Consider the following 16,102-nt stretch of genomic DNA (forward strand, 5'->3'; position numbering starts at 1 on the left):
GGTGCTGGTGGCTCTGGTTTCACGCGGAAAGCTGATGCTGGGTTCGGTCACTGGCGTTGCGCTGCCCCAGATGGAACTCACAGCGCAGGCCTGATTAAAATCATTCCACAGAGCCCCTACCTCTCCACAGCTTCCATTACGAGACACACGGCAATCTGGGTAATTCTATCATCCCCCTGCCACCGCAGACGGACAGAGGGGGGTACGTGTCCCTCCATGGGGAAACGGCCAGGATTGGCGGCCCAGTTGGGGTGACGCCCAAGTGGACAGACCACAGTGATCGGGAGGATCAACGATGATGGTCACTGAGCTCCTTTCTATGGCGCGTCAGTTTCTGAACCTGACCGCCAACTCGTCTGATTTTCATGAAAAATGCAAAATATAATTGCACAAGATAAGGGAAACCCAACAACACAAATTCAACAAAACAGTAACTGCAGTCCTTAACCAAATAAAACTAGGAAAAATTCCACAAACAGCTGAATGCGTTTAAGTACATTACTTAACTCATGCCTGATTCTTGGGGCTTCACAACAGTGGGGGAGGGGCAGTGAGGGGCGGGGCCAGACTTGATGGGCGGGGCAGGTGGCAGGGAACACATGCAGGGATTTAACGGTACGTGTGGGGTAGGGTGTAGTGCTGTGGGAGTGAGGAGAGGGCACATGCCAAGTTGAAAAAAAACAGGCAAGAGTCTTACAATCGAACTTGGCCCAAGGGTACTCTGCATCCCAATACACTCCCAGCCAGCGCCTGGATGCTGTCATGGATGAGACGTTAAGCGGGCGGTGAACGGGTGGCCGAGGACAAACGCGGCGCATTGTGCAGCACGGGGCGATGCGGGGGGGGGGGCGGGTCCGAGGGCAGAGCCAGCACACGCCAGGGAGGCATGAAGAGGCCCACGTTGGGGAGGTTCTGGCGGGGCGCGGGGTTGGCACACGCCCCATGATGGGCAACATACATTAGAGTCACATTAAGGCCTTAGAAACTGCACATTCATTTGCCACCGATCACTCAGCCGCTCATTACATTACGATAGATTACAATAATTATTAACCGATTATGGAGGGAAATGGAGCAAAATCACAGGGCTGCATCGCCACTAGTTACTGTGTTTGAAAAAGCCGCTTTACGCGTCTCTAAAAGGAAACGCAGATCCTCACACTAAAGCATTTTCCAAGCCCCTCAGGAATTACTGTGCTGTGATAATGTGCTTTTAAAAAATACCAAGTATAACATGATAATAAACAATACTAAATAATACTAATTTTAAAACATGAATGTCTAAAGCTTTTACAGCAATATTTAAAACATAAACATTTCCCGCCCAATATACTGAGGCTCCCTGGGGATTCCGCCCCCAGTGTCCCACGCACCCGTGTTCACTAACCGCCACCTCAACTGAGGAGAATCGCGACGCGACAGCCCTCCCCCAAGGGGGGGAAAAAAAAGCTACACTTTTCTGCCCCGCACCAAAACAGGCTTTTGTGTGGGACAGCTGACTCCACACCCACGGCACACAAAAGCCCCAAGATCCCTTCCACACGGGGGCGGTGCACAATGGCCCTGACCGCCGCGTCCCCAGCTCTATTCACCCGGGATGCTCCGTCTGGGCGAATGAAAAGCCATCCGCAGTGAATCTGGATGAACCAAGAGGGGGCGCTTACATTAAATCTCGATTACGTTCGGAGCACTTTTATATAGCGCCAGTGCATCTTGCTGTGAAACAAATCCTCCAATTAAGAACAACAAAGAGAAATGTTTATTCCCGGCCTGGAAGACGCACGGCTGGTAGATAATTACACTGAAGGCAGCCTATTCAGCCTGTCAGCCTATCTCCCTCAGCCCGGCTACAAAAGAATCCAGCGCACTGTTGTGCTGTGTACAGAAATAACGAAGAGAAATGAATACCACAGCTCTTAGTAATTACAAGCCCCCCGCCCCCCTCCCCTCACTCCTTCTGTCCCAGGGCTGTTTAGTATTCTGGTTCATGAAAGGTCAGTAGAGGTCAGCACAGTGTTTCTCAATGTCTCTCCACGAAACAGGGGCATAATTATGTAAATAGGCCTCACGCGCCTCTCCCCCCGCCAGCCCCCACCCCCCCCCCCAGCCCCTGCCAGCCCGCTTATCTGGCCAGCCTTCTGCAAGCTGCTCCGGGAGACCCACACACCCACCCCTACCCACCCCCACCCCCCCCCCCCCCACCACACACACACACACACACACACACACACCCACCCCCACACAGAGGAGAGCGGCACACGCACACCTGCACGTATGTGGACACACGCGCTGGAACACACGCAGGCACAGAGCCCACACCCATATGGCGCTGTGTGCGTTCTGCTCAGCGACACTGAAAGGCGGCTGATGTCAGACATCACTGTACATCTGCTCATTTCATCGCTGTGTCAGGTGGTTTTACTCTGAATCCTTAAATAAGTCAGCATGCAGGCAGGGGGACAGTATTCAACAGCACCTGAATACTAAAACTTATTCATGGAAATAACTTTTCTATTACAGGAAACTAAATTGATAAATTGCAAAAAAGAAAAAAGAAAATTCAATACCACATCTACTGGAGTAATGCAAGGCCCAGCTCTTCATTTTCATAGATATATTTTTGTTTTCCACTCCATCTTCTTGTTGAGCAGAATGTTAAGGAGTCAGACCAGCCTAAGGTACCTCTGCGGCGGAATTGATTTTTTTCTGCGTTTGCCGAGCAAAGAAGCGTAGTTCACCGGTTGGTTTGGCGGAGGGGAGGGGGGGAAATGGTAATAAATGAGCCCCCCCCCCCCAACTAATTCCAGCCCGTCGGTATCCTAGCAGCATGATTCACCTTTACTGTTAACGGCAAGCTTTCTTTCTGCCTGTTTTCGATAAACGAGCTCCAATGTGCTTTCGGGTCGGTGCGGCACAAGTGAGTGGCCCGGTGACACCCCACGAGCCACGACCCCCCCTCCCCCGGCCGCTGGTGCTGTATTTATTAAGCACTGACACAGAGAGAAGTTTTTAAAAAGAAAAACACTAAACTACCACAGAAATAAAGATGTTAAGGGTGAACAGAAACTACAGTGTGTAATATCTGACATGAGAGGTTGTGCGGGGGGGGGGGAGACGGTGGTTGCTGAGGAGCTTACCTGTCCCGCTGAGGGGGTAGTAGCTTGGGGAGGGGGAGAAGACCTGAGAGGCAAACTCCTCAAAGGTCATGACCTCTCTGTGGTTCTGCACGATGGCTTCCAGGTAAAGAGCGCGCTCTTCGTAGCTGGGAGGGCACAGTTAAGGACAGGAAGACAGGCTCCGCATAGACCTTGACAACCCCCCCCCCCCCTTTTAAATCAGCTTCATGAATCCAATTATTAATTGACAATGAGCAGATGGCCCTACATATTCACAGAGCGACGTGTGGATGCTGGACAACACAAAGGATGGGCGGAGCGTGCAGCTCTCCGCCAAAGATGGTGGCCTGAGCACAGGTTCGCGGGGGGGGGGGGGGGGGGACTCTGCCCTGACCCCCTCACACACCCTTACACAATCACACCACTCATAGAGCAGGAAATGAAGGGTAGTCAACAATAATCCAGAAAGAAGCACAATGTCTGCCCCTACTGTCAAGCTTAAATAAGCCCCCTGGATGAGACAGCCTTTCAGCACTCGGTGTGGGAGGTGTCCCTGCATTGTGCTCCATCCTGGCCCGTCGGGGGAAAATTGAACCCATTAGAATTTGGGGACGTCGCCGGCGGCAATCTGGAAGGCCGTCAGAGCGTCGTCCCCGCGGCTGCAAGGGGCTCCTGTAAAAAGGCCCACAAACGTAGCGCGGCCAAAAGTTAGGGGGACAAAGGAGACGAACGAGTTACAGGTGTGAGCTTGGTACTCGAGGAGAACTGAAGGGCAACGCTTTACATAGGCTGATTTAGAGAGGGAGGGGGAGGCACCAGCTCAGCGACGAACAGGCCAAACGCAGTAATATACAGACCTGCAGAGGGACACATTTTTTATTCTTTTGGCTCTGTGCACCATCACAAAGGACTTAAAGGAAGTAAAACACTAAAACCATGCTTTTAACCCTTTCAACCCTGTCCATTTTTGAATGCTTTTCTATCCCTTCGATTTTAGGCTTATTACACTCCAAGTACATGAGTCAGCCACATACGCTTCACGGTTTTGTTGTCCGGACATTCTGGGCTACTCAGATATGTCATAATTTCATGTGCAAATGCTGACACAGTCTTGATATCAACCTTTTCATGAGAAAAAACTACTGGTGCCTATTAAGATTTCTCAATTTTTAGTCTCATCTAATATATACATTTGTGGGCACTACAAATATAATCTTATAAATGTTGAGATTAGAGTGTTTACGATGCGGGAAGGTAAGGGTTCCATATCTTTGATTCTGCATCCATTTAGTACCTTGTTGAAGTTACCTGAGAGACAGCAATGCATGGTTTTTTTATATTTATATATATACACACACACACACAAACATTACATATATATTACTTTATAGCATCTGAAAGAAACTGAAATAGTAAAGCACGTCTTAGTTTATGATAAACACATGGGATAAACACAGTCTACAGCTGGATGTTTATTGAGATCGTTTTCCAGCCTATACATGCTATGATTGGTAAAGTGAAATTCGAGAATGAAACTTTCAGTCTGCATTTCAGCCTCAAACAGCAAACCAGTGCTGTAGCATGTCACTGCGTTTACATGTGGGAGCTGTTCCAGTTACACCAAGGGCACGCTCTGTTTCAACTGCTTTGACGGAGCTCAACCTGAAACACACATATACAAACTTCTGCAAATAAAAATTATGAAAATATCAAGTAATTTTCTTCCTGTTAAATAGAATGCTGCGTTATGTTTTTATGTCTAGTAGAACTGCAGACCATTTTTGAGTGTTTTTCAATCCCCTTATTTATAGGCCTATAATAGATAAATTCTAAAATATTTTTTCCCCAGAACTGTAGTACGTGTATCATTGCAGAGGAGAATATGCTCTGTTTTCTGTCAATGTGAATAACATCGATGTTTCATTGATTATTAGGAGTGCGTTTTGGTGGAAAATGTTTAAAATATATGCCTCATTCCGCACATAGTGCATAACGTTCTGCAAGTTAAGATATGGGATTCATGTCTGTGCGTCACGAGTCTGAGATTAATGGGTGCGAAAATCAACTGGTTCTAAGGGTTGAAGTGTCAACTTTCATTTAAGACGACAGACAGCTATACTGGGAGAACTGCAAAGGGATTATAACCATTTTTATAGATCCCCCTCATTCTAAGGGACCAAAATCATTTGGATATGTGGATATGAGTCAACTGTCCAAACATTTATGGGCTGCACTGTGTGATGATGCAAATATCTTTTGCACCTTGAAAACTTCAGCAGGGAAACAAAAAAAACATTATTTTAGCTCGTCCTCATTTATTCTTTACACAGATCGAGTGGAGATAATAGGAAATATAATCAGACATTTGAAGTGTGGCACAGAAAGCGGATGCCCGTTTCCTGCACCCGCAGACTGACAAGCAGGCGTTAAACAGGCCCTCTCTGCCTGGCCCGGCCCGGCTCGGTCCGGTCCAACGCTTCATCTCCCGGCTGATGAGGGGTAGCTACGACTGCGCCTCTGGCCACCGGCCGCCCGTTCGCCTGCTTTTGGCTGCACTTGCCCTTGTCTGCTTCGGGCTTGAACTCCTGATGACTCGGCCTAATGAATAGGCTGCCAAACTCCACCAGAGAGGAGACGCCCGCCCGCGCCAAATCCTGGCGGGATCAGGCCGGTGCCGTTCCCATCTCATTAAGGGCCCCTTCGCTCAGCGGCTGCCAAGGGCCCCCCCGGCGGTCCGCCTCTGCCCTGGCTCCGCCCCCGCCACGGCGAGCCGCCGGCCCTGCCGGCAGCAGGCTGTCAAGGCCGAGCGACCGTCTGGCAAACAGGCCCGTCCGCGGTAAGCTGGCACGTGCCAGAGCAGCAGGGGGCTGGAAGGAGGGGGCAGTGGGGAGAGGGCATGACGAATCGCTGAAAAGAGGACACAAAAACACGAGGATGACGAGCACCTGAGCCTGGGGGCCGGGACGGGGGCGGGGCCCGGGGGGCTGTTCGTTGGGGCCTCCTTTTGCATGAAGTGAGGACCATTGGGCTGGGGGGTGTAGGACCATTGGGCTGGGGGTCCAACACGCCCCCTGCTGTTTGGTATAAGGCCCCAGCATACTCTCGCACAGAAGAAAAGAGCAGCCCATCGATGTTCCGACAAAATACGGCGTAAGGAATATTCTGGAAACCGTGAGCCAAGTATAGAAGGGGGGAGACTCACACCCCAGGTAAAGACACAAGACACAGTGAGCCGGAAAAGGTGAGGCATGTGAGCCGGGACATAGGCAGCCCATTCGCACACAGACACACGATTACGTAAGCCCTTCAGAATACACGTGTAACAAAAGAAAAGAAAAGAAAAAAAACAAACACTCACATCTATTACACATTCATTAGTATCAGTGAAAACTGTATAATTTTGCAACAAGAGGCAAGAGCTTTTCATTAGTGAGCCAGCTAAAACGAAGGGAAAACATAACCTCTTAATACAAATGGCTTCAAACAGACGGACTTCAAATGCAAATAAGGTCTGGCGTAAACAGCCCTCGAGGAGGCGAAACACCTTCTCCGAGGGGCCGAGTTTGCGGAGAGAGCGACCTGCGCAGTCTCATTATTTCCTTGCTCTGGATTTTATAAGTGCCGTCAGAAGACCGAAAAGAACATCACAGGCTCTGCTGCCATGGTAACCTAGGTCACATTACAATAACAGGTCACTTCCAGGGTACCAGGGTATTACAAAGAGAGAAAGGATGTGCAAACTCAGAGTGGGTCCTATTATTCCGCAAGAAAGATGCTTCCAGCAGGTAGGATTTTTATTATGCGCTCCTTGACGCATACAATGCGACGGGGGGGGGGGGGGGGGGGGGCGACACAGAGTGCCGTGCGATGTAAAGGAAACGATTGCAAACGGGAGAGCGAATAACTCAGATCCCACTGGGTCAACACAGCCATATGGCCATCCATTATCAGAAATGCAGATGACTCTTGCATGGTTGTTATTGAGATTCCTAGAACAAATATTGACTCCAGCTGGGGTGCCCCCCCCCTCCCAGTCACCACCACCCTTCCCCCCCATCCCAGTCACCACTACCACCCCCCCCCCCCCGCCACTTCCTTCAGCCTGCTCCCTGCTGAAGACCCCGGTGATGAGCGGCACTGCCGGGGGCCAATCAGCGGACCGTCCCCGCCGCCTGTTAAATTAGCGCGCAGCCTCGTCGACGCATCTGTTGCTCCCCCCTTGTCCCCCCCCCCCCCGTTCTGCTGTCTCCCTGCCTCCCTGCTCCTAATTTCCACGCCCGTGTCACAAAATGTTCCCTCGCTAGCTGTGGGTTGTGCTCGGGGGAGCGCGGCCGCTGGACTCTGGCTGACGCGTTTCCACGGAAGGATGCGTCCAGCGTGCAATAAACAATTACGGCCAAATTATTACGCCGAAAAGCAGCAGGTGGGAAAAATAAGCCCCTCTGGAACACGGTCACTCCACATGACATCGATTTCAAAGGGCATCACGGTGGTCTTCTTTAAAAAAAAAAAAAACAGTTTGTGCATATGACACTTAGGGGCATCCAGAAATCCAGGTATTTCCTGAGACTCTTCAATCAGGAAAATGGTGTTCAGATAACACCAGTCTTTGGTTACGCATGTCCTCTCCAGCTGCCTACTTTAGCTGTCTGAAATGACGATGACTCACACACGGACGGCCAAACGACACTCTTCTCCGTGATGTCAAAGGGGATTTTGAGTAACGTGTGAACAGTAACATTATCCGTTCACTAAAGCTACCAGCATCGCTGTATAAACAGCAAAGGTGACTGTCCCGGACCCCAGCTGAGGGAACCATCGCTTTACAGTTGGAATGATGATATTCTAGGGATTTTCCAGATGAGACCCTATCCAGTCCTCCAGCTACCTTCCGGTTCCTTATAACCATACGGTTCAGTTCCCGACAGCTTCAAATGAAGCAATTACTGCAAAACAACAGGCTGCAGATTCTCAAATTTGCAGGCCTTTCCTTCGCACTGAGACCTTCTTTCATTGGCCTGAGTGCAGAGCTACTTCCTTCAGAATAAGACTACGAGAGTGAGATTAAGCTGCACGTGTCGAATCGGGAGGTGATTATTTTCCCCTGGGGATTCCACTAACTACAATTCTGCTAGGAGAACAGGCGACGCACTTGCACAGGGACAACGCTCGGGGTCAGAGTTCAAGGGCTCGCAGACAGAGCAGTGGTAGATGTAAGCCTGATGCTGGGAACACAAAAGGGTTACGCGTGCTCTCTGAGAGAGTGGTGACACACTGTCACCGGTGGGAAAAGTTACATCGGGCCTGGATAAACAGGCTAGGAGTAGCTAGGAGAGGGTATGGAGTCTGAGGTGGGTCAAGCACCTCCTTGGATCAAAGCCAAGGTCAATGTCCTTGTAATGGCCTCATTGAAGGTGAATTAGTGGTGGAGACTGAGACCCAGGTGGTCTTCGCTCGCTCAGCCCAAGGGACCGGCTCCCACACCGGGACCCCTGTGCTCCTCTTTTTGTTGCCGTGAGACAGACACCCGGCACAACGGGGCATCTTGCCCCGGAAACACGGCAATCTCCCAGACCCATAAACGTCTGGGTGAGAGAGATGCTCGCTGTGTTTAGCCGAACCCCCAGGTCACAACAAATCACTATTAATCCACAGCCATCAGCTGCGAGCAGGACAATGGGTCTCTGACATCCGTCACACGTAAAGACGGGGACTTGCCACAGGCTTGGCTACTGCCGGGCCGTAATTGCTTCTTAAAGCAGATGGTTCTCCTACAGTTTATGAATTAAACAGGACTTTCTGACGTGCAGAAGGACCTTAATGTAATTTTGGGGGGGGGGGGGGGGGGTGCAAAAATTATTGATCATTTGCACCCACACAGCACCTTGAGAGAGACGCCTTGGAAAAACAGGCTGAGGTACCACTGGAGTTATAGAGATTCTTGGAAATGGGATTCTTGCTTGGTTTCGGTTGGCAGGTTGGTTGCATCTGTGATCGGAGGTTGTGGGTTTGAATCCCAGGATTCAATACCCCAGTGAAATATCCCAGCAGTGTCACTGATGGGCCCCTGAGCAAGATCCTTATCCCCCAGTTGCTCCAGGGACCATCTACCCACTTTCAAAGTCACTTTGGGGGGAAAAAGTCAACTAAATAAACAAAGTAGTAAAAACTACTTCAGGAACAAACCTTCCAGACCCTGATCCTGAGATCACATTTGAGTCAAGTAAAAAGGAGGTGGACCGTACATTAGTGGCAGGCCTGATGGGACGGGCAGCTTCCAGCTCCAGCGAGGGTCCAGGACTGAGACATTAGGAGCCAGAGGATCCGCAGCCCAGGGGGTATTTGGCTCTGTGACTGATCCCGGGAGGCAGGGGGGACAGGGGGGAGGTGAAGCGGCTTCCGAGTCCCCTGCCACCTGACAGAGATTGTTCAAAAGATTAAATATTGCAGGCCCTATGTGAGAAGGCCACTGACTGTTCCCTCCAAGGCACTGGGAATCAGTCTCTCTGTCCCCCCCCCCCCCATGCCCTCTTAAGGAATCTCCCCAAGAACAATTTTCACTGCAGTCTTCGCTGGCCACGTTCAGCGGGATAACATCAAACCCTTATTTTCCCCACAAACTCAATGGAGGCCTGGTGCTCCTGCAACTGAATGAATCAAACTATTTTCACTGTTTATTAGTGAGCTTCAAAGAGCCGGAAGGTTCATGTAACACGACGTCTACATTGCGCTGTTTCTACTCTGCTGCTGCTGTCTGAAGTAACTTTGATGCTGGCAGATGAACATTACATTAGAGGTGGAAAGTTCCGGTTCAGAAAGTGAAAATCCTTCCACCTCGGCATTACATAGAAGGATAAAAATGAATTCAAGAAGGTAGCAACAGTGGCAATCAAAATGAAGGAGGTTGTTACACACTTCTGGGTTTTGGGGGGGGGGAAAGAAACGTTGTCCCAAAGGTATCAGCGATAGAGAAGCGTGACTATTTACAAAGAGGCCTGGACTGTAAGAGGAAGCCCTGGTGGTCAGAGACATGCATAGACTGCATGAGCATCCTCAGAGGCTCGATAGCCTCTCGGCAGCGAGTAAGAAGTTCCTGATGGAACTGAGAGCGCTGGAGCGCCGCTAAATACCCTCCCCGAGTGGGGCCCCGGAGAGCGAGGCCCCGGGGAACACGGCCGGTAAAAGCGCAGACACTTGTCGAATCCAAAGTAGGGCGGGACGGGGTGGGGTGGGGAGGCCTTCCCCTGAAGCAGAGAGAGACAGAGTCTCGTCCCTCTGCTCCCACCTTCCCGATAGTCACACAGGAAGCGGTTAACATCTAATTAATTTGATCAGCTCCCAGGTCTTAACGAGGCGCTAACGACCACTGCAGCGGGGCGTGGGCTGCGGCGACGGCTCCGGAGCCACACTAATCCTGTTTTCCGTCCAGTAAGCCAGGATAACGGAATAATCCTTCCCTTTTTTAAGCCCCCCAGGGTCACATGAGCCTCTGTCTCACCCATGGGTGTAAATTATTGGGGGAATGGCGGGATTGTAACCCCCCCCCCCCCCCCCAATAATCAAAACCAGCCAATACAACCACCTGGGCCCCCTAAAATGAGTGGAGACCTCAACCCCTCCAGTGCTCAACCTAAAGTTATTCTCTTGGTCTCACCCGGCCAGGAAGTCCAACCCAGCCGCACCCTGTCTAGGTGACGGACGCGCTTCTGACCCGAGGGAGATCAGTGTCAGTAGGGGCTGAGATTCTGAGCCGATGATTGGCTTGTGGTGAATACAGTGCACCGCATGATGTGCCAGCAGTGTCCTCATCACCGTGCCGGCAGCCTGGGGGGGTAACAGAGGCTCATTAGGCCGCCTGTCCTCCTGGTGAGACCAGCTGACCGCCCGGTGCGAGGGGGTGCCGATGGGGCTTTCCGTGTGAACCGCCATCCCACTGTCTTACACAGACCTACGACCAGCTTCTTGGGACTTGAGTACCCTAATTAAGCGCGGCAGCCGGTCCTGGGGTCCAGCGGGCAAAGACAGGTTAATTGAACCTTCTGGAGATGCCGCCTCCCTCGGGCTCGCTGGCGACTGGCGGGCACACGTCTCAGGATCAGGCGGGAAGGCAGACTTATGAGTGTGACATCACCCGTAATGAGACACATCTCTGGCTGTTTGCTGACAAGAGGTGTAATTCATATACAGGTTAAAAAACTGCCTTTTTCATCCTTTTCCCCACCTTGATTATGTACTTGCTGATTCTTCTCTCCCAGTGGTCTGCTAAAACACAATTAAACGGCACACAGAATAAAATTACCTTCTATTAATTACAGCACAGCTGCTTAATGCTGAATGACGAAAGAACCAAGTATACATTCACACACATTTGTATTCATATCTTGGTATTCATCTTTAAATTAATTTCTATAAGCAGAACCCAAATTACAACTGTGACAACCTTATCCCTTAACTACAAATAACCAAGCAAAATACAAGACTTTTGCCATTGTTAGTTTTTTGACTACAGACACAGATTTCTATAAAATTTTGTTTTCCCTTGAAGGGACAGAAAAAATGTCCCCACAACGTCAAAACGACAGGTTTTTAATCACACCGTGAATACACATGCTCACACAATCACACACATACGCACGCAGGCACAATATACATTTGCACAAATAATGGTTCCCTTGAGAAGATTTAAAATAAATAAATAAATAAATAAATAAAATTTCAGTCCTAGGGTACTTTTGTAATTCCTCCATGAATTGCTGTTTCACTGGGCTATATAAATGCTATAACACACTTAACCACATTTGTTCATTATCACTAAGGGCAAAAGCAACAAAACCGAACAAAAATAATATAATTTTTAAATAAAGTTTACAATGACTGGAAAATTGGTATATTGCTATATAAGATTCTATGGTATATAAGAATCCAGAGGAAGGGGGAAATGGCAGTTGGGTGCTTTGGGGACTCCGCGTAGCCCTGGGTCCTACAGTCAGGTGACAGGACATCTCCCAAGAAATGATCTCCAGCACCACGTTCAGCCCAAATAAATAGGGCAGCTGACCAAAACACAGTACCGATCTGGACAGAGTCTCTGTGGTTTTCTATAACTTAGACATGAACTGTCATTCTTGTAAAGTCAGGTTACAGTTTACTAAAAGCAGAGGTAGCAGTTTGTTCACTTTTAGAAAATAAACATACTTGTGAAACATGTATTTCTTAGTAATTTATGTCGACCTTCACCGCAGATAAACAAATATAGACTTAATGTCCAGGAGCAAAACTCTAACATTCTCTGTGATATTGTGCACAAGAGTAAATCAAACTGGTTAAGTCATGCCGATCACACCCCAGTAGGACGACTGCGATGGGGCAGAGTGGCCGTACCCGAGAGAGTCCGGGACGGCACTCCATCACGTCAGCCGGGCAGAGCGGCCAGAGCAGCATGGGGGGTACGTGCCCGCTGCTGTCTGACACCAAAACATTGTGTACTCCTGCCGCACTCGTGCCATGTGCAGGACCTGGCTGTGCAGTGGGGTTTGGCGTTGTTGGCGCAAGCAGGCGGGAGGGTGGGTGGGGGGATTGGAAGGGGCAGAAATGAAACGCAGAGGAGGGCAGCTTGCGGAGAGTTCGGTCCCCCGCTCCACGGCCCCGCTCCTCCTGGGTCCAAGGGGAGGCCAAATGCCAACCGAGGAACAGGCCTCACATGTGGCAGAGGGTGGGGACAGGCCCATTATGCGGGCGTAGGTGGGGGTGGGAGGGGGGCACAGACCGGCCAGTCATGTGGGAGTGGCTGTGTCCAGGGGGCAGGGCAGAGCCAGGCGCTGTGGGAGCCATGGGGGGGTCAGTGAGGGCATCAGCGTGTGGACCGCTCAGAGGTGACCGCGCCCCTGATCAGGGCCAGGGGATTTGTTATAGCCGGCAAGCAGATGGGCTGCGGCGTGTTACGCCCCGTCTGGTGGCCAGCGGGGGCTGCTGGGGGGGGAGGTGGGGGGCATGTGGGCCCCTTGGCGCCGCTCGCTCTCCAGATACCGCGGACGCGCTAAACAAACAAACAAATCCCAGGAACGCTCCCCGTGACAACATGCACGGCCATATGGGTCCTTCGAGATGAAGGTCTGGGCCAAAGACGGCCCCGGGCCGGAGGGGGCGGGGCCTAGCATGGCTCCCAGCTTGCCATCAAAAGTGTGGTTTGCTGTGTATTCAAACAAGGACGGCCATCCATTGAGCGCCAGCCTGCAGGAGACTTACATTTCTAACACAATGTGGGGTGGAATAGAAACAAGCAGAAGACAGAAAGCAGCCACCACTGATGACAGGGGATTTCAGTAAGATGGAACGTAGGGGCCCGGCGCGGAACGTAGGGGCCCGGCGCGCGATGAGGACGTGCTCAGAGGGCCGCGTGAGCCCGATTTGGCATGAAAGCTACGACTCATTACGGCACTTTATCGAGAGAAAAGCATCGGGGAGCCGTGAGCGCCGGACGCCAGCCCCCCCCCCCCTTCCCACACTCACCCACCAAGCGTCCCGGCCTCGCTAGCCCTTCCCAAACGGAGAACCTGACGTAGGCTCGGGGACAAGCTTAAATGGATGGGTGGATGAGGGGTTTCAAAACAGGGACTCAACAATCAAAATAAATCTTTTTTATCAATTTGCTTTTAATGGCTCTATACGCCCTGAGTATCAACACACCAGAAGCTGGGAGGCTTTGGGCCGAGTCCCTTCATGCAGGTGGGAGGAGCTTAGGAAGCACATTTGTCAAATAACAGAGCAAATGGTCTTTGCCTTGAAGTCCTGCACATCCTTTGTGTTGCCGAGGGCAGCGGGGAGAGCGGGACCTGTTGATCCTGTTGCCACGGCAGCAGGCGGCATGAGGGGGGCACACTGGGCCCGAGCTGCCCATGAACCTCCTTCCCTCTCCAAACAATCCGGACAGAAAGGTGTATATTTCACTCGTCACGATCGTTACGATTCTAACACGGGAGGACTACAGCCGGACGCTAAGAGCAGTACAGAGGACGTTCAGATCCCATTTTAACGGCCCTCATCATGTGTGGCTATGAAATCACTCAAGACTTTAATAAAGAGAACCATGTACCAAAATACGATTTCCACAGATAGCCAACAGAATTACAACATACAAGCTGGCCCAATGACAAACCACTACATTACATATTAGCTAATAGTACAGTGTGTACTACATTACTATACTAGCTAATAGTACAGTGTGTACTACATTACTATACTAGCTAATAGTACAGTGTGTACTACATTACTATACTAGCCCACAGCATGACGTGCAAGTCATGTAAATATCATTCAAATATACAATCTCATATTGTCCCATTTTGTCAGCCATAAGGCTCAGAACTTTCCTTAGTAACCAAAACGTTACCAAATAAGAAGCTTATACTTGCGTATTATACTCAAAACAGGTCCTGTAACAATCGCAGAAATTCAGTCAAAATCTCAACTTAGGATACAGCAACTTTAATTTTTCTGTAACTTTTGCTTACGAAAAGCAACTGCTAGGGGCCTAAAACAAGTAAATACGCAAACTAAATCGCACTATTTGCGAGGTGAATGAGTCAAACCCATTATAGCAAGAGGTTGACATCCTAACTGAAAGAATAGAGCAGCTGCATTGTGCTGTGCAAAGGATCCTGGTTTAACCCACGATAACGGGGGCTGTTCTACAGAATGGTAATTAAATATTAAAGGGGAGGGCGAAGGCTCTGAAATTTTAATGATGCTTGTGGTATGTGCACAGGAATGAGCGCGACGCCTTAACACCGGACGGGTCGCTTCACTGGCTCCGCACCTCATGATGAATCCTCTTTGCTTTTTCAAGCTTAAAATTCCCCGGTTTTGTTCAGGGAGACACGTGCGTCTCCTAAATTGAACCCGGAGACATTTCCTGGGTTCTGTGAAATCCGAAGCATTTAGCAGTTACGCTAATGATGCAGGGGTTTAAAAACAGAAAAAAAAAAAACAAAAAAGGAACTTCTGCAGCCCAGTGGAACCGGCTCCATTCCCATGATGCTGCCGCATTCGGCCTGTCAGAGACACAAACCCAGGAAAACCATCAAGACTTCCTTTTCAGATTAAAGCAAGTGCAGCAAAAATAAACGTCTTTAAACCTTCATCATCTTGTGGAAACTGTCGAAAACGGTGTGCCGCAAATCGATGCGGGCGGGGGTCTCCTGACAGAACACGACCCCGGGGGCAGAGTCCGGCACTGCAGCCGGCACGGACAGATGGGACCAGAGGTCACCGCCACCCGCTGCGCTGTGACGTCATGCTGGTGGTGGCCCGCCTGTGACTGCCACCCCCAGGAATACCGGAGCAAAGCTCAGAGGAGGGTGGTGGGGGGGGGGGGGTTGGGGGGTCTGTTTTCTTCCTTTCTTCCAAACCCACGCCATTCAGCTTTGCACCTCCTTTACACACACACACACACACACACACACACACACACACACACACACACACACACACACACACACACACACACACAAGCTGCAGTGTTACACTATTCCTACCTGGGATGATTAGGAATGGTGGGGTGGCAAGAAAGAAAAATGGGGGGAGTACATGGGGAGACAAAAAAAGAAAAAAAAACTACGAAGAAAGAAGTTCTGTTCTGGCAGAAGCTTTTCTAATCCCAGCCCCAAGCCATGGTGTGCAGCCAAGCAAGCTATTACATGGCAACAATTAGGGTCCAGGGTCCAGCACCTGGTCCATCCCATCCGGGGCAGCTGACTGTACAATCCCCTCGCCAGGTGGTGCTACTTCAATAACATTAGCTAGTCATTCTAGGGTTAATAAAGAGCCGGGCTGCCCCGCCTGCCCCCGCCTGCCCCCGCCGGCCCGCGTGGTGCCCATTCAGCTCGCCGCAGACAGTATGTCTTTTATGGGACCGGAGACAATGTAGTTTAAAACTCGTTAAAATTAAGATCTCTGAAGAGCCAGATAATTAAACTACGGGCCAGGCT

The 16,102-nt window shown here is 50.4% G+C and overlaps 1 protein-coding gene across 5 annotated transcripts in view; it reads right to left on the reverse strand.

The window, feature by feature from the left end:
- ralgapa2 (Ral GTPase activating protein catalytic subunit alpha 2) overlaps positions 1-16,102 on the reverse strand; it is a 92,231-nt gene that overhangs the window by 6,463 nt on the left and 69,666 nt on the right. For 4 of the 5 annotated variants that reach the window (XM_072698748.1, XM_072698744.1, XM_072698746.1 and 1 more), the window contains one exon: positions 3,138-3,262. In XM_072698748.1, the coding sequence (XP_072554849.1) occupies positions 3,138-3,262 (125 nt within the window). Of the gene's footprint in view, positions 1-697; positions 758-3,137; positions 3,263-16,102 lie in introns of all 5 variants that reach the window. The other variant, XM_072698747.1, reaches the window with a different exon arrangement.

The sequence above is a fragment of the Paramormyrops kingsleyae genome, chromosome 14 (assembly GCF_048594095.1).
Source record: "Paramormyrops kingsleyae isolate MSU_618 chromosome 14, PKINGS_0.4, whole genome shotgun sequence".
Taxonomy (NCBI): Eukaryota; Metazoa; Chordata; class Actinopteri; order Osteoglossiformes; family Mormyridae; genus Paramormyrops; species Paramormyrops kingsleyae.